Here is a 25,731-nt window from a genome sequence, read left to right on the forward strand (position 1 = left end):
ATGAGGCACTCCCACGTCATGGCCGCCGATCTGACCGGCCCTCGCACTGGGCCTGGAGAGTCCAGGACCCCGAGCCTCCTTCTGCTCCTCTTTCTCCTGCCTCACACCCAGGCTGCAGCCACGGCCCACAGGCACCCTGCCAGTGAAGGGGTCGCCTTTAGCCGTGATGTGGGTAGGACCCCTCCAAGCCCGGGTTGGCGGTGGTCCCTGCGGTGAATCCCGGCCTTCCTCCCCCCAAGGGTGGAGACCCAGTCTTCCGCGGCCCTCCCCCTTTTCCCTCCTCCCACTCACCCTCCTCGGCTTTGCCTGTGGCCAGCCCTGCCCTGGTGCCACTGCTACTCGCATACTCGGTCCTTCTTTCCTCAGCTTGTGGCCAGCGTCATAGGCAGGGGAGGATCATGGGAGGCGTGGATACCCTTGAGAAAAAGTGGCCGTGGCAGGTCAGTGTGCACTATGCAGGCTTCCACATCTGTGGTGGGTCCATCATTGATGAATACTGGATCCTGTCAGCCGCCCACTGCTTTGGCAGGTGAGTGGGCAGTGCTGGATACCATTCCCATGGAGGTCTAGGGCTGCACGACCAACCACGTGGGTCACATAGGACTGGGACTTCTTGGAGGCAGGGGAGAGAGTGGGACCCAGCACACAGCTCCATCCACTACAGTTTCTTGCACAGGGCTGAGGGCTCCTTTAGGGACATCAGCTCTTCCAGAAAGGTGTGGAACCACATAATAGGATGAGAGGTGAGGAGAGGAGCCACATCTTAGATGAGAGGAGAGAAGAGAGGACAAATCACAGGATGAGAGGTGATGAAAGAGTTATCTTCATTGGCAGCTCATTGTACATCTGACAAGCTCACCATCCTGGGCTGTCCAGCAGGTCTTGGTGGGTCCCTGAATCCTCCATGGGCTCAGGTCAGGATTTTGTTGGGAGCAATTCTGCCAGACAGTCAGGTCCCTAATGTGCTGGAAGGGCTTGCTTTCCACATCCTGGCTGAGAGCTTGGATACCCAGGCTGCCATGCTCCAGGACTCCCTGAGTCTGTGATCTCATGGAAGCTCCTCTTCCCAGGTTCAAAGTGCTCAAACCACTATGCCTTTGTCCTCTGTCCCTACAGGAACAAGGTCATTGAAGCATTTGATATGTATGTGGGCCTTGTGGACCTCAGGGTTGCAGGCAATCACACCCAATGGTTTGAGGTGAATAAGGTGATCATACACCCCACATATGAAATGTACCATCCTGTTGGAGGCGACATCGCTCTGGTGCAGCTGAAAACTCGCATTGTGTTTTCCGACTCTGTGCTTCCCATCTGTATTGCACCCCCAGATGTGACTCTTTCGAACCTTTCTTGCTGGGCTACAGGATGGGGATCCATCTCCCAACAAGGTAAGAAAACAAAGTGCAGGGTCGATCCCATTATTGGCGCTTGTGGAAGGGATGATGGCTCTATGACATTACAGGAGAGAACATGTTCTGTCCATTAAGGGGTTGCAAGTATCTGAGGACTGGAATCCCTATCCATCAATCGCTATCTGTTTCTCTGTCAATGTAGAATTTTGTTTTACTCCTGGCTGGCTTTGTTGTTTACAGAGAAGTAGTTACATCTACTTTGAGTGTGGAATGAATATTTAGTATACTGAGAACACAAATTTCCAAACATAGTTTTTCTTACGATTTTAAATTCAATTTAGAGATAATCTTTTTTTAACCTATGAAAAAACATTTTATTTATTCTAATTATCCATAAAAGCCTTGCACTTTCTTTCTAGGTTTAAATCTGCATAATTTAGAATTTTTATGGTTATTTAAAAGATTATTTTTAATTGCATTTGCTAATCAGACACAGCTGTTGATTTCTGTGCGTTGATCTTGTTTCCAGCCACCATATAGTACTCATTTATAATATTTTATCAGTTGATTATTTAATTGTTCTAGATTTTTTAATATCATATTTTCTTAAAATAAATATTGTTTCATCACTTCCTTTCCTATATTTTATCTTTTATTTATTTTTCTTATTGCAATGGTTAGAACCTCTAGTAGAAATGTTGCTAGGTCTACTTTTCTTGTTTTTTATTTTAATGGAAATGCTTCTAATGGTTTACTATTAAGTCTGTGGCTTGGTTTGGAGATTTCAGATTGATATCTTACACCAGTTTAAGAAAGTTTCATATCTGGTTTACTTAAGTAAAAAAACATTATTGCAGTTAAGTGGATATAAATTCAGATTAGAATGTTAAAACTTTAAATGTTAAATGTAGTCCCCATGGTAACCACAAAAGGAAATTAAGAAGGAATTTAAACATTTCACTACAAAAAATCAACTAAATGCAAAGAAGACAGGAATACAAGAAAATGAGGGGGGAAAAAAGCTATAGGTCATGTAGAAAATAAGTAGCAAAATGACAGAAGCAAGTTCCTCCTTGTCAGTAATTACTTTAAATGTAAATGGGTTAAACTCGTAAATCAAAAGACAGAGACCAGAGTTAGGGAGATATAGCCAAGATGGTGGAATAGGAAGACCCTGAGCTCACCTCTTCTCACTGGAGCACCAAAATTACAACTACTGATACAAAAACTATTGATGAGAAAGACTGGAATCCACCAGAAAAGGTTTTCTACAACTAAAGATATAAAGAAGGAACCACAAAGAGATGGATAGGAGGGGCAAAGTCATAGTATAGTCAAGACCTATACCCTTGGGTGGCTGACCCATAAACAGGAGAATGATTACAAATATGGAGCTTCTCCCCAAGGAGTAAAGGGTCTGAGCCCCACATTGGGCTCCCCAGTCCTGGGGTCATGCACCAGGAATATTTGGTTTTGGAGGCCAACAGGGCTTAATTTTGGGAGACCCAGAAAGCTGTGAGAAATAAAGACTCTTAAAAGGCACATGCAAAATCTTACATGCTCCAGGACCCAGAGCAGAAGCAGTGATTTGAAAGGGGCATAGGTCAGACCCACCTACTGATCTTGGAGGGTCTCCCAGAGAGGCAGGAGGCAACTGGAGTTCACCCTGGGGACACAGACACTGGTGGCACTATTTTGGGGAGCTCTTTCTACCACATGGACATTTGTGTTGACAAGCATTATTTTGGAATCCTCCATCTAGCTTATTAGCCTCAGAACTCAGCCCTGTCCTTGCCCACCAGCCTATAGTCACCAGTACTGGGACTCCTCAACTCTAGCAACTAGCTGGGCTGGATACAGGCCCATCCACCAATAGACAGGTTACCTTAAGACTTCCTGAGACAACAGCCACCACTGGACATGGCCCTGTCTACCAGATGGCTCAGGACCTGACCCCACATGTCACTGTGCAGGCAGTAGACCCAGGGCACACAAGGCCCTGCAGCCAGAGACACCAGGACACAGCTCCATCCACCAGTGGGGAGGCACAAGCCCCAGAAACCCCTGGGGCTTGTCCCTACTCATCAGTGAGCTGGCTCTGGCCTCAGGACCAGCCTCACCCACCGGTGGGTGGACAACAGGCCCAGGACAACTGCAGGCACACAGCCTACTATGGCAGGATCCAGCTCACCTTCCATCAAGCTGGCACCAGCCCTGAGACAAGCTGGGCCTGAGCACTGCCCACCAGCAGAGCAATACACAAGATTTGGGGCCCCTAGGATCTGCAACGAGAAACCCCAGGACCTGGCATCTGCCCACCAGTGGGCAGACACCAGGTCCAGATCTCCTGGCCACTGGCCCCACACACCACCAGGCGTATACCAGCCCCAGAAACACCACAGCCTTTCACCCCAGAAACAGCACAGCCTTTCACCCTATCTTGTAGAAAGCAGCCAACTCACCAGCAGACCAACACCAGCTCTGAGATATCTTGGACTCCTCAGCCAACCACCCTGGGATCCAGCCCCACTCACCAGTAGGCCAACACTAGGTCCAAGAATCTTGACCCCACAATCACCCACACCAGAACCTTGACTCTTTCCACGAGTGAGCCAGCACTAGCACCAGGACCCCACAGTGTTACTCAGGCAGCCACCTCATGACCTGGCACCAACAATCAATTGGCAGCCTCCGCACAAAGCAGGGCCTGGCAACCAATCTGACTGGGGGTCAGCCATGCCTACCAGACAGTCCTCAGAACTCAGCTTGCCACAGTAGGAGGACCCACGCAGCCCACATATGGGGCATCACTAGAGCATATAGCTCTGGTGACCAGAGGGGATTACACTGCTGGGATGCATAGAATGTCTCCTACAAAAGGCTATTTATCCAAGGTGGGAAAATGCAGTCAACATACCAGATACATAGATATTAACACAGCAAATTAGTCAAAATGAGGTGACAGGGGAACATGTTCCAAATAAAGGAACAAGATGAAACCCCAGAAGAAGAACTAAGTGAAGTGGAGATAGGCAATCTACCTGATAGAGTTCAAGGTAGTGATCATAAAGATGACCAAAGAACTCAGGAGAAGAATGGATGAACAGAGCGAGCAGTTAGATGTTTTAACAAAGAATTTGAAAATATAAAGAAGAACCAAATAGAGATGAAGAATACAATGACTGAAATGAAAAATACACTAGAAGGAATCAACAATAGATTAGATGATGCAGAGGAACGGATCCGCAAGCTGGAAGACAGAGTAGTGGAAATCAATGAAGCTGAACAGAACAGAAAAAAGAAAAAATAGAGAGAAATGAGGATGGTTTAAGAGACCTCTGGGACAACATCAAGCATACTAACAATTGCATGATAGGAGTCCCAGAATGAGAAGAGAGAGAGAAAGAGGCAGAGAACATATGTGAAGACATAATAGCTGAAAACTTTCCTAACTGGGGAAAGGAAACAGACATCAGGTCCAGGAAGCACAGAGTCCCAAACAGGATCAACCACACCAAGACACCTTGTAATTAAAATGGCAAAAAATAAAGATAAAGAGAGAATATTAAAAGCAGCAAGGGAAAAACAACAAGTTACATACAGGGAACTCCCATAAGGCTATCAGCTGACTTTTCAGCAGTAACTCTGTAGGCTAGAAGGGAATGGCATGGTGTATTTAAAGAGTGAAAGGGAAAAACATACAACTAAGAATAATCTACCTGGCAAGACTTTCATTCAGATTTGATGGAGAGATCCAAAGTTTTACAGACAAGAAAACTTAAAAGAGTTCAGCACCACCAAACCAGCTTTACAAGAAAAGTTAAAGGGACTTCTCTAAGTGAAAAAGAGCCACAACTAGAACATGAAAATTATGAAAGGAAGAAGCTCATCAGTAAAGGCAAATATACAGTAAAGATAGTAAATCAACCACATACAAAGCTAGTAAGAAGGTTAAAAGATGAAAGTAACAAAACCATTTATATCCACAATAAGTAGTTAAGTAATACACAAAACAAAAAGAAGTAAAATATGATGTCAAAAACAGTAATCTTGAAGAAAGGGGAGTAAAAATGCAGTGTTGTTAAAATGCATTTGAAAATAAAAGATCAGCAATGTAAAATAATCATGTGTATATATAGAAGCATTATATAATGCTAACCACATGTTAACCACAAAGAAAATCTATAATAGATACATATATTTATACATCATTTATCTTGGAATATTTTGATTTCACCTTCATGTCTGAAGGATAGTTCTGTTGGATACAGAATTCTTTCTTGAAGGGTTTTTTCTTTCAACACTTTTGAGCCTGTTGTTCTACTGCCTCTGGCTTTCATTGTTTCTGGTGAGAAGTCAGCTATTAACCATACTGTTTATCACCATGTAATTGGTTGCTTTTCTCTTATTGATCTCAGGATTGTCTTTTGTCTTTGGTTTTCAGGAGTTTAATCATATTGTGTCTAGATGTGTATCTCTGTGTTTATCTTTCCTGAGGTTCAGTGAGATTCTCAGATATGAAGATTCTTTTTCATCAAATTCAGGATGTTTTGGGCCACATTTTCTTCAATTTTTTTTGCACTTCTCTCTCTCCCTCCCCCCCTCCCTTTCTCTCTCTTTCCTCTCCTCTTCTCACCTCTCTCCTTTCCCCTCTTTCTGGCAGTCTTGTTACATGTGTGTTGATGTGCTTCATGGCATCCACAGGTCTCTAGGGTCTGTTCACTTTTCTTCACTTTTTTTGCTCTATTCTTTTTTTTAAATGAATTAATTTATTTTTGGCTGCATTGGGTCTTCATTGCTGCTCTTGGGCTTTCTCTAGTTGCGATGAGCAGGGGCTACTCTTCATTGCAGTGTGTGGGCTTCTCATTGCAGTGGCTTGTCTTTGTTGTGGAGCACAGGCTCTGGGCACATGGGCTTCAGTAGTCGTGGCTCGTGGGCTCTAGAGTGCAGGCTCAGTAGTTGTGACACATGGGCTTAGTTGCTCCACAGCATGTGGGATCTTCACAGATCAGGGCTTAAACCCATTTCCCCTGCATTTGCAGGCAAATTCTTAACCACTGCACCACCAGGGAAGTCTATGCTCTGTGTTTTAAATTAGATAACTTCTACTCATCTAGCTTCAATTTCACTGATTATTTTTTCTGCTATCTCATATCTTCTGTTGATCCAACCTACTGAATTATTAATATTGGTTACTGAACTTTTCAACTTTAGAATTTTCATTTTATTCTTTTTTTATAGTTTTTGTATTTCTGCTAAGATTCCCTATGTGTTGACTCATTATCATGATATTTTCATTTAACTTTTTTAATGTAGTTAAAAAAATTCTTTAAACATACTTATAACAACTGTTTTGAAATATTTATCAACTAAAATCAACACCTGAGGCCACACAGAGCTTCTTTATATTGACTTGTTTTTTCCTGAATATGGGTCATACTTTCCTATTTTTTGCATAGAATTTTTATTGTTGAAAATTGGACATACATAAAACATTGTAAGAACTTTGGATTCTGATTTTCCCTGAAGGTTTTGATTTCTTTTGCTTTGTTTTGAGTAATTTGCCTGGACTTAGTTTGCAGAATCTCTCTTGTAGTTTGTAGTTGCTGAGGTCTGTGCTCATTTTTTTATTCTTAATTCTTCTATTTATTATTTTTATTCTGTATTCCTAAGTGTCACCACTGTGTCTTAATATCTCATTGGTTAGCCAATGATTTGGGCATCTCAAACTTCTAAGTCTTCCACCTTTGACAGTGGGTTTTGTGTGGAGGCTGGTGAACACATTTAGAGTCTGTGTGACTCTTGAGTCTGCCTCAGCTTTTACTTTTCACTGAGCCCACTTGTGCCTCCATGTTTATACATATAGTTACACAGTCATCCCAGGGATCAGTGGAGGTTTATCTAGCCTTTCTATTGCTCTCTTATTTCCAGAGTCCCCATAAATTTCCATCAGAGACACTGTTCACCCCACCCAGAATGACAGTCTCCGACCAATACTGCTTTAGGTCTTCCTTGCTCATTTCCTACAAACCTAAATACTTTAAATGACAGTACAAAGTGTTGTTTTTTTCAGCTGTCCCCTCCAAATCAAGTTCTCTCCCTCTGGCAGAAAAACTGCTTTCCCAGCCAGCCCTACCAAGGTAGAACTACCACAGTGACAGAGCAGAGATAGAGGAGTGTCAAGAGTGGTGAAGCCCCAGACAACTAGGTCAGACTTTTGCCATTGTTACCCAAAGTTCTACCAGTTGTTCATGAATAAGCACCTCTCAAGTTTCCTTTGCTTTTGTTTGACCTATGGAGCCCTGAAATTTTTAAAAATAATTTTGTTCAGTTTTATACTTGTTTATTGGAGAAAGGGTTTGCTGACCTCTTTACTCCATCCTAGCCAGAAATCTCATGTGTAGACTTATTTCTAAATTATTATTTTGTACTGTCTGTTTGCTGCTTTCTTTTAAATATTTTGCCTGTCATTCTCCCTTTCCAATAGACTGATTTCCTTTTTTTTAATTAATTAATTAATTTTATTTTGGGGTGTGTTGGGTCTGTTTCTGCATGTAGGCTTTCTCTAGCTGCTGAGAGTGGGGGCTACTCTTCGTTGTGGTGCACGGGCTTCTCATTACAGTGGCTTCTTTTGTTGTGGAGCATGGACTCTAGGCATGTGGGCTTCAGTAGTTGTGGCACACAGGCTCAGTAGTTGTGGCTTGCAGGCTCTAAAATGGAGGTTCAGTAGTTGTGGCACATGGGCTTAGTTGCCCCGTGGCATGTGGGATCTTCCCGGACCAGGGCTCAAACCCGTGTCCCCTTCATTGGCAGGTGGATTCTTAACCACTGCGCCACCAGTGAAGTCCCTGATTTTCTATATTACTTTTTTACTGTCTACTGTTCTGCAAGTTAAATTTCCAATTTTTGGGCTTCCCTGGTGGCGCAGTGGTTGAGAGTCCGCCTGCCGATGCAGGGGACATGGGTTCGTGCCCTGGTCCGGGAAGGTCCCACATGCCGCGGAGCGGCTGGGCCCGTGAGCCATGGCCGCTGAGCCTGCGCGTCCAGAGCCTGTGCTCCACAACAGGAGAGGCCACAATAGTGAGAGGCCCACGTACCACAAAAAAAAAAAAAAAAAATTTCCAATTTTTAATCTTCTTGTAGCTCTTCTTAACTTTTTAACATGCACACCTGAACATACATGAGTTATGAACATATATACTCATGTATGTTCAGTTATACATGTTATCCAAAGGAAAAAATACCCTGTTTCATATATTTATATATATGAACATATATGTTTTATTATTTCATATGTTACTTCCATTTTGTATGTTACTGTTTTCCAGTATTTTCATTCCATCTTTTTTATACAATCAAGATTATTCTCTTTTATTGCTGTTTTATACAGCACATGCTTATCTGGCTTTATGCACATGTTAATCTAATTTCTTTATTCCTAGCATTATACTTCTTTCAATTAGGTTTACTTTCCTTATTTCCAAAGAATATGTTACAACTCTTAAACAAACAAGGATTAAAGGAGAAATCACGTATTAAATTAGAAAATATTTTGAGATGAATAAAAACAAAAACACATTACCAAAACTTATAGAATGCAGTGAAATCAGTGCTCAGAGGGAAATTTATAGCTATACAAGAAGTCAGACCTCAAATAAATAGCTTCATTTTATGACTTAAGGAACTGTAAAAAGAACAAGCTAAACCCAAAGCTAGCAAGAGGAAGGAAATAATGAAGATTAGAGCAGAAAAAAATGAAATAGAGAATAGAAAAAATTAGAGTGAATGAAATAAAAGTTAGTTATTTGAATAGATTGACAAAATTAACAAAACTTTAGCTAGACTGACCACAAAAAAAAAAGATAAAGTACAAATAGCTAAAATCAGAAATGAAACAGGGAACATCACGACTGACCTTACAGAAATAAAAAGGATTATAAGATAATACTACAATGAATTCTATGTCAAAAAATTAGATAATTTACATGAAATGGGAAAATTACTATAACAGTCAAATTATCAAAACTGAATCAAGAAAAAATAAAATTTCTGGATAGATTTATAACAAGTAAAAAGATTTAATCAGTATTCAAAAACCTCTCAACAAAGAAACGTCCAGGACCAGATGACTTCACTGGTGAATACTACCAAACATTTTAAGAAAAATTAACACCAATTATTTTCAGATTCTCCAAAAAATAGGAGAGGAGCTCATTCTATGGGGCTAACATTACGCAGACACCAAAGCCAGACAAAGATGCCACAAGAAAAGAAAATCACAGACCCCTATCCCTCATGAATATATATGCAAAAATCATCAACCAATACCAGCAAACTGAATCCAACAGTATATTAGAAGGATTATACACTACAACAAAGTAGGATTTATTCCTGGAATACAAAGGAGGTTCAACACACAATAATTGATCAATGTAATATACCACATTAAAAAGTGGAAAAAAACCATATGATAATCTCAAATGATGGATAAAAAGTATTTGACAGGATCCAACATCCTTTCATAATTTAAAGAAACAGTCATAAAACTAGGGATAGGAAGATACTTCTTCAAGATGATTAAAGGCATTTATGAAAAACTCACAGCTAACATTATATTCAGTGAAGAAAGACTGAGAACTTACTCCTAATATCAGGAACAAGACAGGATGCTAATTTTCACCACTAGTGTTCTATGTTGTACCAGACTCTAGACAGATACATTAGGCAATAAAAAGAAATGAAAGGCATCCAAATAGGAAATGAAGAAGTAAAACTATCTCTCTTCGTAGAAGACAGACAATAAACAAATTCAACAAATTTGCAGGGCACAAGATCAACACACACACACAAAATCAGTTTCTATACACATTAATGAACAATTGAAAAAGGAAATTAAGAAAACAATTCTATATCATCCAAAAGGAAAATTACCTATAAATAAATTTATCCAAGGAAGTGAAAGACTGGTATACTGAAAGCTACAAAACATTGCTAAAAGAAATTTTACAAGATCTAAATAAATGTAAAGACAAGTCACATTCCTGAATTGGAAAACTTAATACTGTTAAGATGTCAGCACTCCCCAAAGTGATCTAGATACTCAGTGCAGTCTCTATCAAAATTCCAACATTTTGCAGAAATGGAAAAACTGATCCTCAAAATCCTACGGAATTGGAAGGGAACCTGCATAGCCAAAACAGTCTTGAAAAAGATCAAAGATGAAAGACTCATACTTCCTGATTTCAAAATTTTCTACAAAGCTACAATAATCAAAACAATGTGGTACTGGCATAAGAATAGATATATAGATCAGTGGAATAGTATTGAAAGCCCAGAAATAAATGCAAACATCTATAACCAATTGACTTTTGACAAGGGTGCCACTCCATTAAATGGGGAAAGAGTAGTTTGTTCAACAAATGATGGTGGGACAACTGAATATCCACATTCAGAAGAATGAAGTTGGACCCCCATCTCACACCATACACAAAATTTTAAATGGGTCAACAACCTAAAATTAAGAGTTAATATAAAACTCTTAGGGGCTTCCCTGGTGGCGCAGTGGTTGAGAGTCCGCCTGCCAATGCAGGGGACACAGGTTCGTGCCCTGGTCTGGGAAGATCCCACATGCCATGGAGTGGCTGGGCCCGTGAGCCATGGCCGCTGAGCCTGCGCATCCGGAGCCTGTGCTCTGCAACGGGAGAGGCCACAGCAGTGAGAGGTCCGTGTACCGAAAAAAAACAACAACAAAAAAACCTCTTAGAAGAAAACATAGGAGTAAATCTTCATGACCTTGGATTTGGCAGTGGAATCTTAGATATGCTTTGTCTTTTTTTTTTTTTTTTTTTCCGGTACGTGGGCCTCTCACTGTTGTGGCCTCTCCCGTTGCGGAGCACAGGCTCCAGACGCGCAGGCTCAGCGGCCATGGCCCACGGGCCCAGCCGCTGTGCGGCATGGGGGATCCTCCCGGACTGGGGCATGAACCCGTGTCCCCTGCATTGGCAGGCGGACTCTCAACCACTGTGCCACCAGGGAAGCCCAGATATGCTTTGTCTTAAACCTCATGTTTAAGAAATCACACAGCATGTGTTCTTTTTTCTCTTTCCTTCATCCTGCTATTTGTGAGATTCATCCACATTGTTGTTCATATCAGTAGTCGTCTTGTTTTTCTGTCATTTAATCTTCCATTGTATCAACTTGGCAAAATTTCTTTTATCCATGTTCCTTTAGATAGACATCTGAGTTGTCCCCAGTTTTTAGGTCATATGAAAAAATCTACAACAAATATTATTGTATAAGTCCTTTTGTGAACAAACGTACTTGCTTATCTTGGGGATATACTTGGTAATATAGAATGTGTTGGCTATAGGGTGGGGTAATTTTAACTCTATTAGAAACTGCCAAACAGCTTTATAAACTGGTTGTGACTTTTTATATTCCCATCACCAATGTATGAGAGTGCTAGTTGCTCCACATCATTGCCAACACTTGATAGTATCAGTCTTTTTCACTTTAGCTATGCCGATCATTGTGTCGTGATAGCCTCTTGAGGTTTTATGATTTGTAGAATTTTTTATGTATTCTAGATACACGTACTTTGATAGGTATGTACATATTCTCTGCTAGACTATGGCTTGCTTTTTTTCTTTCATATGTAGGGTCTTTTGTGTCCTGCTTATGAAGATTTGCTTATTGTAAGCTCATGAAGATAATTTCTCCATTTATCCTAGAAGCATTATGAGTTTAATTTTTACCTTTAGTTATAAGATCCATCTAAAATTAATTTTTTGCATGTGATGTGAGAAAAAAAACAAGGTTCACTTTTTTCTATATTGATATTCACTTGCTCTAGAACCATTTGTAAAGAATATCGCCTTTTCCCACTGACCTGTATTGGCACCTTTGTCAAACATCTTGTGACCGTATGTGTGTGGGTCTACTTCCAGGCTTACTATTCTGCCACATGGATCTCTCCAGTACAACAGTGCTGTGTTTATCATAACTTTATGATGAGTCTGGTCTTAACACATCCTCCACAGTTGTTTCTCTTCTTCAAGATTATCATGAGCATTCTGGGTCCTTTGCGTTTCCATATGAATTTTAGAATTAGTTCCCCAATTTCTACAATAAACCTGCTAAGATTTTGAATGACTCATTGTTTTCCATGGCTCTTGGCACTGTTCTCTGAGATATCCTGCTCCTTAGCTACTTCTTAAAAGGGCCTTGAAAAATACCACATTGAGCAAATTTCCCAGCCTCTCCTGGGGCCCAGAGCCTTTTCGACATTTCGAACATCACACTACCTTTTAGCCCAGACTGGCAACACTTTTACATGAACAGGTCTTGAGCTGTGTGGTCCTGCTGGTTATGGCTGAGCTTGCCTGTGTATTTAATGGTTGTCTCTCTATGGGCTGGCCTGTGACAGACTGAGCTGGAGTGCTAGACTCTGATTCATGCATCTTTCACTGTCCAGCAGGCTGCCCAGAAAATGTACACAGGCAGTGGTGGAGAAACACAACACCTTTTTTAAAACATCTTTTTGGAGTATAATTGCTGTAGAATGTCGTGTTAGTTTCTGCTGTATAGCAAAGTGAATCAGCTATATGTACACATATATCCCCATATCCCCTCCCTCTTGCATCTCCCTCCCATCCTCCTTACCTCACCTGTCTAGGTGGTCACAAAGCACCGAGATGATCTCCCTGTGCTATGCGGCTGCTTCCCACTAGCTATCTATTTTACATTTGGTAGTGTATATATGTCAATGCTACTCTCTCACTTCGCCCCAGCTTCCCCTTCCCCTTCCCAGTGTCCTCAAGTCCATTCTCTACATCTGCATCTTTATTCCTGTCCTGCCCCTAGGTTCTTCAGAATCTTTTTTTTTTTTTTTAGATTCCATATATATGTGTTAGCATACAGTATTTGTTTTTCTCTTTCTGACTTACTTCACTCTGTATGACAGACTCTAGGTCCATCCACCTCACTACAAATAACTCAATTTCATTTCTTTTTATGGCTGAGTAATATTCCATTGTATATATGTGCCACATCTTCTTTATCCATTCATCTGTCTATGGACACTTAGGTTGCTTCCATGTCCTGACTATTGTAAATAGTGCTGCAATGAATGTTGTGGTACATGACTCTTTTTGAATTATGGGAGAAACAAAACACTTTTTGAAGCCTTTGCTTGCAACACTTCTGCTCAAATCCCATTGACAAAGCATGTCATGTGGCAAAATTCAGACCTAAGGACTGAGAAAATACATTACACCTCTCAATGGGAGTGACTGCAAAAACATATGGCAAAGGGCATATATGTAGGAAAGTATGGAGAATTGGATTAATTAATGAAATTCATCTCCCCTCAGTTTATAGTTTACTGCTTAACAGATAAACACTTAACATAGTATAACTCCATTTCCCCCTTCAATTCCTTATGCTATTGTTCTATATTTTTCTTCTGCACACTATATTGACATTATTGTTGCTTTAAACCTTCAGTAATCTTCCAACATACTTTTCAATAGTCTCATTTTTAACCTCATTCAGGAAATGATTGACCCAACGCTCAAATTCAGTTTACTCTGAAACCAGGACCACTCATCTCCTAGCAATATTTCTCGTCCCCCAGGTTTATCTTACAAATCTCTGCACCCCAACCTCTGCAGGGGAACGGGGGGATGCACACCCACGATCTCTGTAGGCCCAGATCATATGAATTCTCCACGATATTCTCATTCTAGGAGACCTTTCCCAAGTTCATCCCAGTCCTCTCTCCCTTATCAGACATCCAGTGTCATTTCATATGTCTGGTATCTGTCTATCTTGCTTTCTTTGGCCATCAGGGGCAGAGGATGGGAGTCATCCTAATTCATGGTTCAAAAAACATTATTCATTGGTTCATACGTGATCCTCTTTATGTTTGTTTGTAATAATATAATGCATACCTATGTAAACATCTCTCAAATAGGGAAATTAGTACAGTGTAACTTGTATCTGCTTTATGATCCTGACCCTCTTGGGTCTTCTCATTTGAGGGAACTTCTTAGCACAAATCTTTTTTTTTTTTTACTGTGTTAAAATACACAAAATATAAAATTTACCACCTTAACTTTTTTTAAGTGTTCAGTTCAGTGGTGTTAAATACATTCACATTGGTGTGTATCCATCACCACCATCCATCCCCAGGATTCTTTTCATCTTGTAAATCTGAAACTGTATACCCATTAAACTCTCTCTCTCTCTATATATATATATATTCTTTTTCAGATATTTTTTCCATTACAGGTTATTATAAGATATTGAATATAGTTCCCTGTGCTATACAGTAGGTCCTTGTTTATCTATTTTATATATAGTAGTATATATATCTCAGTTTGTCTCCCCCCACCCCCACTATCCCCTTTGGTAATCATAAGTTTGTTTTCCATGTCTGTGAGTCTATTTCTGTTTTATAAATAAGTTCATTTGTATCATTTTTATAGATTCCACATATAAGTGATATCATATGATATTTGTCTTTGTCTGACTTACTTCACTTAATATGATAATCTCTAGATCCATCCATGTTGCTGCAAATGGCATTATTTCATTCTTTTTATGGATGACTAATATTCTACTGTGTATATATACCACATCTTCTTTATCTATTCATGTGTCAATGGACATTTAGGTTGCTTCCATGTCTTGGCTATTGTAAATAGTGCTGCTATGAACATTGGGGTGCGTGTATCTTTTTGAATTACTCTGGGTGATATGCCCAGGAGTGGGATTGCAGGATCATATGGTAACTGTATTTTTAGTTTTTTAAGGAACCTCCATACTGTTCTCCATAGTGGCTGAAGCCACCAACAGTATAGGAGTGTTCCTTTTTCTCCACACCTTTTTAGCATTTATTATTTGTAGTCTTTTTAATAATGGCCATTCTGACTGGTGTGAGGTGATACACCAGTAGTTTTGATTTGCATTTCTCTAATGATTAGCAATGTTGAGCATCTTTTCATGTGCCTGTTGGCCATCTGTATGTTTTCTTTGGAGAAATGTCTATTTAGGCCTGCAAAATTTCATTCCTTTTGAAGGCTGAATAATATTCCATAGTGTGCATACACCACATTTTGGTAATCCATTCATTAGTCAGTGGACACTTGGGTTGCTTCCATGTTTTAGCTATTGTGAATAATGGTGGTATGAAAATGGATGTACAAATAGCTATTTTAGCCCCTGCTTTCAATTCTTTAGGTATATACCCAGAAATAGAAGTACTGGGTCAAATGGTAATTATATTTTTAATTTTTTGAGCAACCTCCATTCTGTTTCTCATAGTAGCTGTACCGTTTTATATTCCCACCAAGAGTGCACAAGTGTTCCAATTTCTCCACATCCTTGCCAACCCTTGTTGTTTTCTGTGTTTTGATGGTAGCCATCCTTATGGGTGTGGAGTGGTATCTCATTGCAGTTTTGATGTGCATGTTGAGCATCTTTTCATGTGTTGATTGGCCATTCATATGTCTTCTTCGGAGAAATGTCTATTTGAATTCTTTGCCCATTTTGGAATCGGGTTGTTTGGGTTTTTTTGTTGTTGAGTTTTAGGAGTTTTCTATATATTTTGGATGCTAATACCTTATAAGATATATGATTTGCAAATATTTATTCCTAGACCATACGTTGCCTTAAAAAGGCAACTGTGGATAGTGTCTTTTGTGTACAAAATTTTAAAATCTTCATGAAGTCCAGTTTGTCTATTTTTTCTTCTGTTACATGTGCCTTTGGTGTTGTATCCAAGAAATCACGGCCAAGTCCAATGTCATGAAATTTTCATCCTATCAATATTTTTAAATCTATTGAGATTTAATTTGTGGCCTAAAATATGGTCTCTCCTGGAAAATGTCCCACGTGTACTTGAGGAAAATGTTTATGCTGTTGTTGGGTGGAATGTTTTGTATATGTCTATTTTATCTAGTTGGTTTATTGTGTTAAGTCCTCTGTTTCCTTGTTTATCTTATGTCTGATTGTCCTATCCATTATTGTGAGAGAGGTATAGAAGTCTGCAAATATTATTGTAGAACTTTCTATTTCTCCCTTGAATTCTGTCAGTTTTTGTTTCATATATTTTGATGTAAATATTTATAATTGTTATATCTTCTTGCTGTTTAGAGTCTTTTATTAATATGTAATGTCCTTCTTTGTCTCTTATAAACTTTTTTGATTTAAAAATCTATTTTTTTTTTGCTGATATTAGAATAACCACTCCTGCTCTTTTTTGGTTACTATTTGCATGAAATATCTTTTTCCATTTTTTCACTTTCAACTTGTTTGTGCCTTTGGATCTCAAGTGACTCTTGTAGTCATCATATAGTTAGGTCACATGTTTTTAATCCATTCTGAAAATCTCTGCCTTTTGATTGGAGAGTTTAAGTCTATTTAGATTTAAAGTAATTATTGATAAGGAGGGACTTACTTCTGTCTTTGTGATACTAGTTTTCTATATGCCCCATAGCTTTTTTGTCTCTAATTTCCTGCATGACTATTTTTTTGTATTTAGTTGATTTTTTGTAGTAAAATGTTTAAATTTCTTTCCTTTTGTGTATATTTTATAGCTATTTTCTTTGTGATTATCTTGGGGATTACCTTTAACATTCTAATTGGAATTTACAACAGCTTAACTTCAATAACATACAAAAACTCTGCTCCTTTAGAGTTCCATCCACAGCCAGTCTGGTTGTTGATGTCACAAAATCTCATCTTATACATTTTGTGCTCCCAAACATAAACTAACAATTCTTTAAAATGCATTGGTCTTTTAAATCATGTAGAAAACAAAAAGTGCAGTTACAAAACATTGCTACAATAATATTGGCTCTTGGGGCTTCCCTGGTGGTGCAGTGGTTGAGAGTCTGCCTGCCGATGCAGGGGACATGGGTTCATGCCCTGGTCCGGGAAGATCCCACATGCCGTGGAGCAGCTGGGCCCGTGAGCCACGGCCACTGAGCCTGCACGTCCGGAGCCTGTGCTCCACAACGGGAGAGGCCACAACAGTGAGAGGCCCACATACCGCAAGAAACAAACAAAAACAAATAATATTGGCTCTTATCACTAACAATGTATTTATTTTTATCGAGATCTTCATTTTTTCATATGCCTTTAAGTTACTGTCTAGTGTCCTTTTTTTTTTTTTTACCTGCAGTACTCCCCTGAGCATTTCTCGCATGGCAAGTCTAGTGGTCACAAACCCACTCTACATTTGTTTATCTAGGAATTTCTAAGAATAGCTTGGTTCCTCCCCACTTTGGAGAGACACTTTTGCCAGATTAAAATTCTTGGTTTGACAGTTTTTCTCTTTTATCACTTTAACTATATCTGTCCATTGTCTTCTGGTCTCCAAAGTTTCTGATGAGAAATATACTGATAATCTTATTGAGGATCCCTTGTATGTGATGATTCTCTTCTCTTTTACTGCTTTCAGAATTCGCTCTTGGGCTTTGGCTTTTGAAAGTTTGATTATAGTGTGTTTCAGTGTGGATCCTTTTGAAATCATCTTTCCTGGAGTTTGTTGAGCCCCTTGGATTTTTATATTTATGTCTTTCATTAAATTTGCAAAATTTTCAGCTATTATTTCTTAAATACTCTTTCTGCCCCTTTATCTCTCTCTTCTCCTGGGACACCCATAATGTGTATGTTGCCTTCTTGATGGTGTCCCACAGGTCCCTTAGGCTCTGTTTGCTTTTCTTCCATCTTTTTTTTTGCGGTACGCGGGCCTCTCACTGTTGTGGCCTCTCCCGCCATGGAGCACAGGCTCCAGACACGTAGGCCCAGCAGCCATGGCTCACAGGCCCAGCCGCTCCACGGCATGTGGGATCTTCCAGGACCGGGGCACGAACCAGTGTCCCCTGCATCGGCAGGCGGACTCTCAATCACTGCGCCACCAGGGAAGCCCTTCTTCCATCTTTTTTATTTCTGTTCCTCAAACTCAATAATTTCTATTGTCCTATCTTCAAGTTCACCGCTTCTTTCTTCTGCCTGCTCAGAGCTGCCTTTGAATCCATCTAGTGAAGTTTTCATTTCAGTCATTGTACTTTTCAGCTTTGGAGTTCCTTTTTGTTTTGTTTTGTTGTTGTTGTTGTTTGCGGCATGCGGGCCTCTCACTGTTGTGGCTTCTCCCGTTGTGGAGCACAGGCTCCGGATGTGCAGGCTCAGCAGCCATGGCTCATGGGCCCAGCTGCTCCGTGGCATGTGGGATCCTCCCGGACCAGGGCACGAACCCATGTCCCCTGCATTGTCAGGCGGACTCTCAACCACTGTGCCACCAGGGAAGCCCCTCCTTTTTGTTTTGTTTTTAGATTTTCTATCTTGGTTGATAGTTCCACTTTGCTCACACATTATTTTCTTGACTTTCTCCACATCTTTTAGTTCTTTGAGCATTTTTAAGACCATGTTTTAAAGTTTATCTAATATATCTGCCTTTATGTCTTTCTTAGGGACAGATTCTGTTAATTATATTTTTCCTTTGATTGAGCCATTTCCTGTTTCTCTGTATGTCTTGTGGTTTTTTTTGTCGAACACTGGACATTTTAATCTAACAATGTGGTAGCTATGGAAATCAGATCCTCCCCCTTACCCAGGGTTTGCTGGGTTTAAAAAAATTTGTGTGTGTTAGTGATTGTTGTAGGCTGTCTCTGTGCAGAGGACCAGTCTGAGGTTGAGATCTTATGTTTTTTCTGAACCTTTACCTGGGCATGCATGGTTACTTTCTAATTTTCCCCATATATTCAGTTGCTTTTGAATGTCCTAGTCTTTAATGTCTGGATCCCAAAAACAGAAAAATGAAGGGAGAAAAGGGCCATGGCCCCATAAATTCCCTAGAAGTCACTTCATCTGGAGCAGTAGGTGCTTGTGACAATTGGGAGAGATGCAACAACAATGGCTGCCTCCCTCTTTGTGTGTACCTCTGTGATCAGAACAGCAATCAAAGCACAGATCCCCAATATACAGAGGACAGGGTCTTCTTTGCTCACCTTGGCTCTCACATGCTGTGTGCAAGCTCTCCAGGAATATGTGTACAGCCGCCTGTCCCAGGGGTGGGGGTTTGTAGCTGTTACTGTGCTAAGAGCTGAAATTGACTAAAGTTGACTGCAATTTACCCTCCAAGCCTTCAACAGATTCTAGAGTTCCAAAATACTTACATCAGACAAATTCTGCCAGTGCAGTTGTCCTGGTGGGAGAGAGATTCCGTGTTTCCTGCTTGGCCATCTCCCAGGATCCTCTCCACAAATCTCTCACAGACAATCATGGTATATACATGGATTCCGGGGCATAGAATCCACTACCCCTCAGGAACTAATGCCACAGATTGGGAAGGTTGGACCTAAATAAAAGAATGGCAGGTTCCATTCTCTTCTAGCTGGAAGCTGCCTTTATATATCTTCTCATCCTGTATGAGACCCTGGGCCTGACTTACCCTTCATTCAAGATACAACCACAGCATTATGGCCTCCCCTCAGCAGAACTCAGTGAGAGAACCATCTAGAATGCAAGAACATGCTCTAGGATGCACAAATCAAAAGTGGTCCAAGGGCTTCCCTGGTGGCGCAGTGGTTGAGAGTCTGCCTGCCGATGCAGGGGTCACAGGTTCATGCCCCGGTCCGGGAAGATCCCACATGCTGTGGGGAGGCTGGGCCCATGAGCCATGGCCGCTGGGACTGCGCATCCAGAGCCTGTGCTCCACAACGGGAGAGGCCACAACAGTGAGAGGCCCGTGTACTGCAATAAAAAAAAAAGTGGTCCAAGTAACCCTAGGGCCACCTAATGCAGTTTTGCAGTTTCTCAGTCAAGGCCAACAAACCAAAAATAACTAGAAAGTAGCCCCATCTTTATTTAGGTCGCTTAGATAACATTACATGCGTTCTGACTTCAATACAATACATATTTCTTCTTTATTTCCCTCTTCTCCTATTCCACACCAGCAAACCTCTGAAAATTACCAACAAAAAGAACTCTCTGACACTCAGCTCACAAGACCACACTGTTTCCCACACTCACCTCTTCTTTGAATGTTCTTCAGTGAGCTTCTCTGGTCTTTTTTTTTAGCTTTTAGGATTGTTTCTTTTTCTTATAAACATTCGTGAAACTCTCAAATCAATACATTTAACATTTTCATCATCTCAAAAAGTTCTCTTACTGCTTTGCAGCCAAACTCTTTCTTCTAAGGTAAGTATTGTTCTCATTTCTGTCCCCATTAATGAGTTTTATATTTTTGGACTTTATATAAATGGAGTTACAGTACTCTTTTGCTCAATATACTCTGTAAGATTTATTCATGTTTTGCATGTATCATTAGTTCCTTTTTGATTATTGTTGAGGAATATTTAATCACATAAATACCAAAATTCATTTGTCTATTCTTCTGTTGACTGACATTTGGGTTGCTTCAGTTTGGGGCTATTGTGAATAAAACTCTTATGAACATTCTCTTACAACTCTCTCTACATATGTGCTTTCATTGCTCTTGGGCGCATACATGACAATGTGTTTACTTATTTATGCAGTTCTGAGAAACTACAAAGGATTTCCCAAAATGTATGTACAATTTTACACTGTCAGCAATGAATAAGAGTTACAGATCTCTTTGTCTGAAGAAGTCTTTATTTTACCTTCAGTTTTGAAAGATAATTCTAGATACAGAATTCTGGGTAGATGGTTTTCTGGTTTTAATTTGCTTTGCAAGAGTCTGCTTCATTTTATTCTGGTTTGCATAGTTTTTGATGATAAACTTGTAACTCTTATTCGTGATATTCTGTATGAAATATTTCCCCACCCTCCCTGTCTTCAGGCTTTTCCTTGACTTTTTTTCTCAGCCATTTGACTATGATTCTTTCTTTCTCTTTCTTTCTTTCTTTCTTTCTTTCTTTCTTTCTTTCTTTCTTTCTTTCTTTCTTTCTTCTTTCTTTCTTTCTTTCTTTCTTTCTTTCTTTCTTTCTTTCTTTCTTTCTTTCTTTCTTTCTTTCTTTCCCTTCCTTCCTTCCTTCCTTCCTTCCTTCCTTCCTTCCTTCCTTCCTTCCTTCCTTCCTTCCTTCCTTCCTTCCTTCCTTCCTTCCTTCCTTCCTTCCTTCCTTCCTTCCTTCCTTCCTTCCTTCCTTCCTTCCTTTTCTTTCTTTCTGCCATGCGGCCTGCAGGATCCTATCTCCCTAACCAAGGATTGAATCCATGCCCCCTGCAGTGGAAGGGCAGAGTCCCAACCACTGGACCACCAGGGAATTCCATTGACTATGATGTTTCTAAGTGTATGTGTTTGCTTGTTTTATTCTGGCCTGGGGCTCTCTGAACTTCTTGAATCTCTGGTTATTATAGTCTTTAATTTTGGAAATTTCTTGGCCATTATATTTCCACATATTTCTTATCCCCTGTACTCTCTTCTTCTGGGAATAATTCCACATATGTTATGCTGCTATTGTCCCACAGCTCATAAGTGCTCTGTTTTGCTTTATTCCCCACTCTTTTCCTTTTGTGTTTCAGCATGGGTAATAGCTATTAACCTATCTTCACATTAATTGATTTTTTCCTCATTTGTGTCCAGTCTGCTGATACACCCAATGAAGTAATTTTTTAATCTCTGATAATGTGTATTTCTGGCATTTCCAATTGGTCCTTTTTTTTTTGTAGTTTCCATATCTCTGCTTAAATTCTTCATTCTTTGCATGCTTGTTGTTTACTTCTCTGCTTAAATTCTTCATTCTTTGCATGCTTGTTGTTTACTTCTTAATAATTTCTTCAACATATTAATCATAGTTATTTTAATGTTCCTTAAATATACTTTCAACATTTTGGTCATCTCTGGGCCTGACTGTATTCAATGTTTTATCTCTTGACAGTGGGTCCAGTGTTTTATTCCTGCCTTCCCCATACCTTTGTGTCTGTGCATGTGTGTGTGTATATATGTGTATCTTTTAATTTTTGGTTGAATGTTAGACATTATAGAAGAATATTTAAGACTAAAGTCTCTGTACCCCAAAATAGGCATTCCTCTTCTTCTGCCAAAGCATTAGTAGGGTGGGACAGGGCTGATTCAGGCTAGTGAGAACTTGAGCTGGGTTGTGGCTTCTGTTGTTGCTCTTACTGACTTCAGAGCACCAGAGGCCTCAGGTCCCTCCATGGTGGGCTGCTGCAATGTTGTGCTCTGTGTGAGACCTGGAGTGTTTCTCTGTTCCTGCTTCACCCTTCACTTCACATCTCTGTACATCCACAGCACATTTTGCCTGCCCTCCAGAAGAAAATTGCTGTTCTTGGTATTCATTACTAGGCTGCTATTGAGAAGGAGAAACTTGATCCCCTGACCCAGCCTCAGCCTCAGGCAGAGCTGTAGGTCTTAGATTTGGAAATGGACCTCTGTGCACCACTACTCTACCTTTGGGGCAGCTAAGCTCTGCTTTATATCTGTGATGGTTCTGAGAGAATCTAGACCCTGCCCTCATGTTAGCAGACCTCTCGTATTACTGATGTGGGCTCTTGGCACCTCAGATTTTCCAGGGATGTAGGGCTTGTTTCTACTCTTCCTCCAGAATAGTCCACCTGTACCAGGTCCTGAGGGCAGGAGTATGTGGTGGCCCCACACACACAACCAGTAGAAGGCTTCTGCTCCACATGTGAGTAGGGAAGCAAGCTGTGTTCTTACAGGTCCCCAGTGGTAGTGGTCATTTTCTGAACACCTGCACTGAGGTGCCCTCTCTGTGGACCCCTGCCGTGCCCTGAGTATATTTCATGAGCTGCTAGTGGAGACCTAAGGGAAAGACCTACCAGTGAGTGCAATCCTCCTCTTGTCTGATTTCTCATCATTCTGAACTGGCACACTAGCCCACAATTGAAGAACTCATTGAAATTACAGCTAGCTGACTTCTCCCTTCCACTTCTGTGATACACCTCTTCCTTTGTGCTGTGCTAATAATTGTGCAGAGCTCATCATTCTGGCCCTCTGTCCACCTGGTTCCATGTGGGCCTTGGCATCTGTGTAAGGGATATTTTACCCTGCATCTACACTGTTTTCACTCAATGTCTTGGTTGCTCCACAAGACTCTCCACTCTTGACTCTGGGAACTGTGAAGTCTAACCTGGCCATTCTGCCCTTCCTGTGGAATTGTACATTCTGCACACATGGCTCGGGGTCCAACGGCAGACTTGGGGCACTGAGGCCCCCTGTGTTCCCTCTAGGGTCCTTCTCTCTGGAGCACCCTCCTTCTGGCATCTGCCTTTGCGGATTCCAGCTGCCTGTGCTCCTTCTCATGCCACAGCCTGGAGTGTGCCCCAGGCAGGATGATGGGGCCCTTGTAGACCTTGCCTCATCTGTTCTCTTTGCTCAGGGGCCACAGCCCTGCCCTGACTCAGGTCCAATGGAAAATAATTGCCTGCTGGGTAGACATGTTTACTGCTAGCTTCTGGTAGAGGGAAGTTCACTCCCAGTCACCCCACTGTGGGCACAATGAAAGGCCTCAGGTAGATTTTTAGCTGGCTTAGTAGTTAAAAGTATTTCCTAACTGCATTTCACTGTGTTGCTTCTCCAGCATCCCCCACCCTGAGTTTTTTGACTTCTTCTATTGCTCTGCATTCCTATTTGCAATCATCTAATTCTTCCATGGCTCCTCTCCTGATATTAACTTGCCAACACAGCAGCAACCGCAAACACTGCTGATATTCTGCTTCCCATTTTCTTCCTTCGAGGTACACATTCGTTAGCTCTAAAACTGATTCCGCACCTACCGCAGGCTATGCCATACCCAAATACATGCCCCCACTTGATACCCAATCGTTTGAGTCTTTAACCTGTGAGAACAGCTCCTCTCCAGGTAGAGCAGGCCCACTTGCACATTGGTCAGGAAAGTGCAAGTTTTCTGGGAGCAATTACTATATCCATTGGCATAGACAAGGACACATGGAGTGACAACCCACAAAAATTGGAGGCTACTTTCTTGCACGCACTGTGTCATGTGCTCACTTTCACCCAGGGGCTCAGCTGATGGAGCTGTTTGCACTTGAGCCACGGCAATGGGAATGTAATGGGCTGAACCAAGTCCTGGCTCTTACATCTCTCTTAGGAAGTGTCATGTGACATATGTTTAAACTTTATTGACCAAAGCCTGAGTCCCCATTGCAGAGAAAGGAGCCATGTGGAGGGTGGGAGTAAGAGAAGGAACTCCAGTGTGAGCCCACTAGGCCTTGGGGCTTGGTGTGCCCTGTGGAACAGGTGTGAGAAGACCATTCACTGGGCCTGCACTCCTTTCTGACAGGAGACACTTCAGACAAGCTGCAGGAGGTGCAGCTGCCTCTGGTCCCATTGCCCCTATGCCAGATGCTCTATGGACACACGTCCTACATTCTGCCGGACATGCTGTGTGCCGGGGACCTCAGGAACATGAAGACTGCTTGTGAGGTACAACACACTGTGGGGGCGGGAGGCTAAGCCCAGGGACTTCAGATCTTCCATCTGCTTTAAGCCCGGGGCACTTCTGCCAGTTGGGTAGGTGGTCCCAGACCACCTGGCTCCTGTGGGGATCAGAAGTACATCTCCATGCAGCCATGGGTTGAGTGGGAAGCCACAGGGTAGCTTATGTGCAAATGGAACACAGGCCTCAGTCAGGCCCTGTGGACCCCAGTGCTGGCCAGAGCAGCCCAGGGCTCCACGTCTGCCCAGGGGCCATGCCTGCTGACTGTCACTCCATAGCACCCACCCTCTACTTGCAGGACAATGCAGTGAACACTGCTTGCCTGCAGCAGGGCCTCTTCACTGACAAGGTGGGGCTGCATGAGTGGCAGGATCCTGGCCCCATCACACAGTGTTGGCACTGGGCCACCCTCATGCAGGAGGCCCCAAACTCCCAGTTCACAAGAAACTCCTCTTTTTTCCAGGGTGACTCTGGGGGCCCACTTGTCTGTGAATTCAACAGCACCTGGATGCAAATTGGAGTAGTGAGCTGGGGGCGTGGTTGTACATACCCTATGTATCCTGCAGTTTATGCCCGAGTCTCCTTTTTCTCAGAATGGATTCGTTATCACATAGAAAACACACCCTTACCTCTTCAGCCACTCCCTACCCTCTCCTCCACTCTGGGGGCTGCCATCAATGTCCTTGTGACTTCACTGGCTGTCCTGTCAATGTTGTAAGGACCACAGCCCTCATCCAGCTTCTTCATGGCAGCATGCCTCTGTTCCTACCCAGCTCCAGCCGAAGTCTTCACACACCTGAGCAAGGTGTGGGCAATCAGCCAGGCCCACATGCGAGGTCCAAGAGGAGGCTGACCAGGGCCACACCCAGGAAGGCAGAGGCTGGTCTCATCACAGAAGGGCAGGGGTACATGGGAGAGCAGAGCACATTGGTTGAGTGCTCTGGGCACCT

At 41.6% G+C, this 25,731-nt stretch overlaps 1 protein-coding gene across 1 annotated transcript; it reads left to right on the top strand.

Annotated features, from left to right (window-relative positions):
* PRSS38 (serine protease 38) lies at nucleotides 1–25,499 on the top strand. Its single transcript, XM_030844808.2, has 5 exons — nucleotides 1–172; nucleotides 367–529; nucleotides 1,117–1,388; nucleotides 24,626–24,768; nucleotides 25,245–25,499. The coding sequence occupies exons 1-5, from the start codon at nucleotides 1–3 to the stop codon at nucleotides 25,497–25,499; spliced, it is 1,005 nt and encodes a 334-aa protein (XP_030700668.1).
* Nucleotides 25,500–25,731: the final 232 nt, after the last annotated feature.

The sequence above is a fragment of the Globicephala melas genome, chromosome 3, assembly GCF_963455315.2.
Source record: "Globicephala melas chromosome 3, mGloMel1.2, whole genome shotgun sequence".
NCBI lineage: Eukaryota > Metazoa > Chordata > Mammalia > Artiodactyla > Delphinidae > Globicephala > Globicephala melas.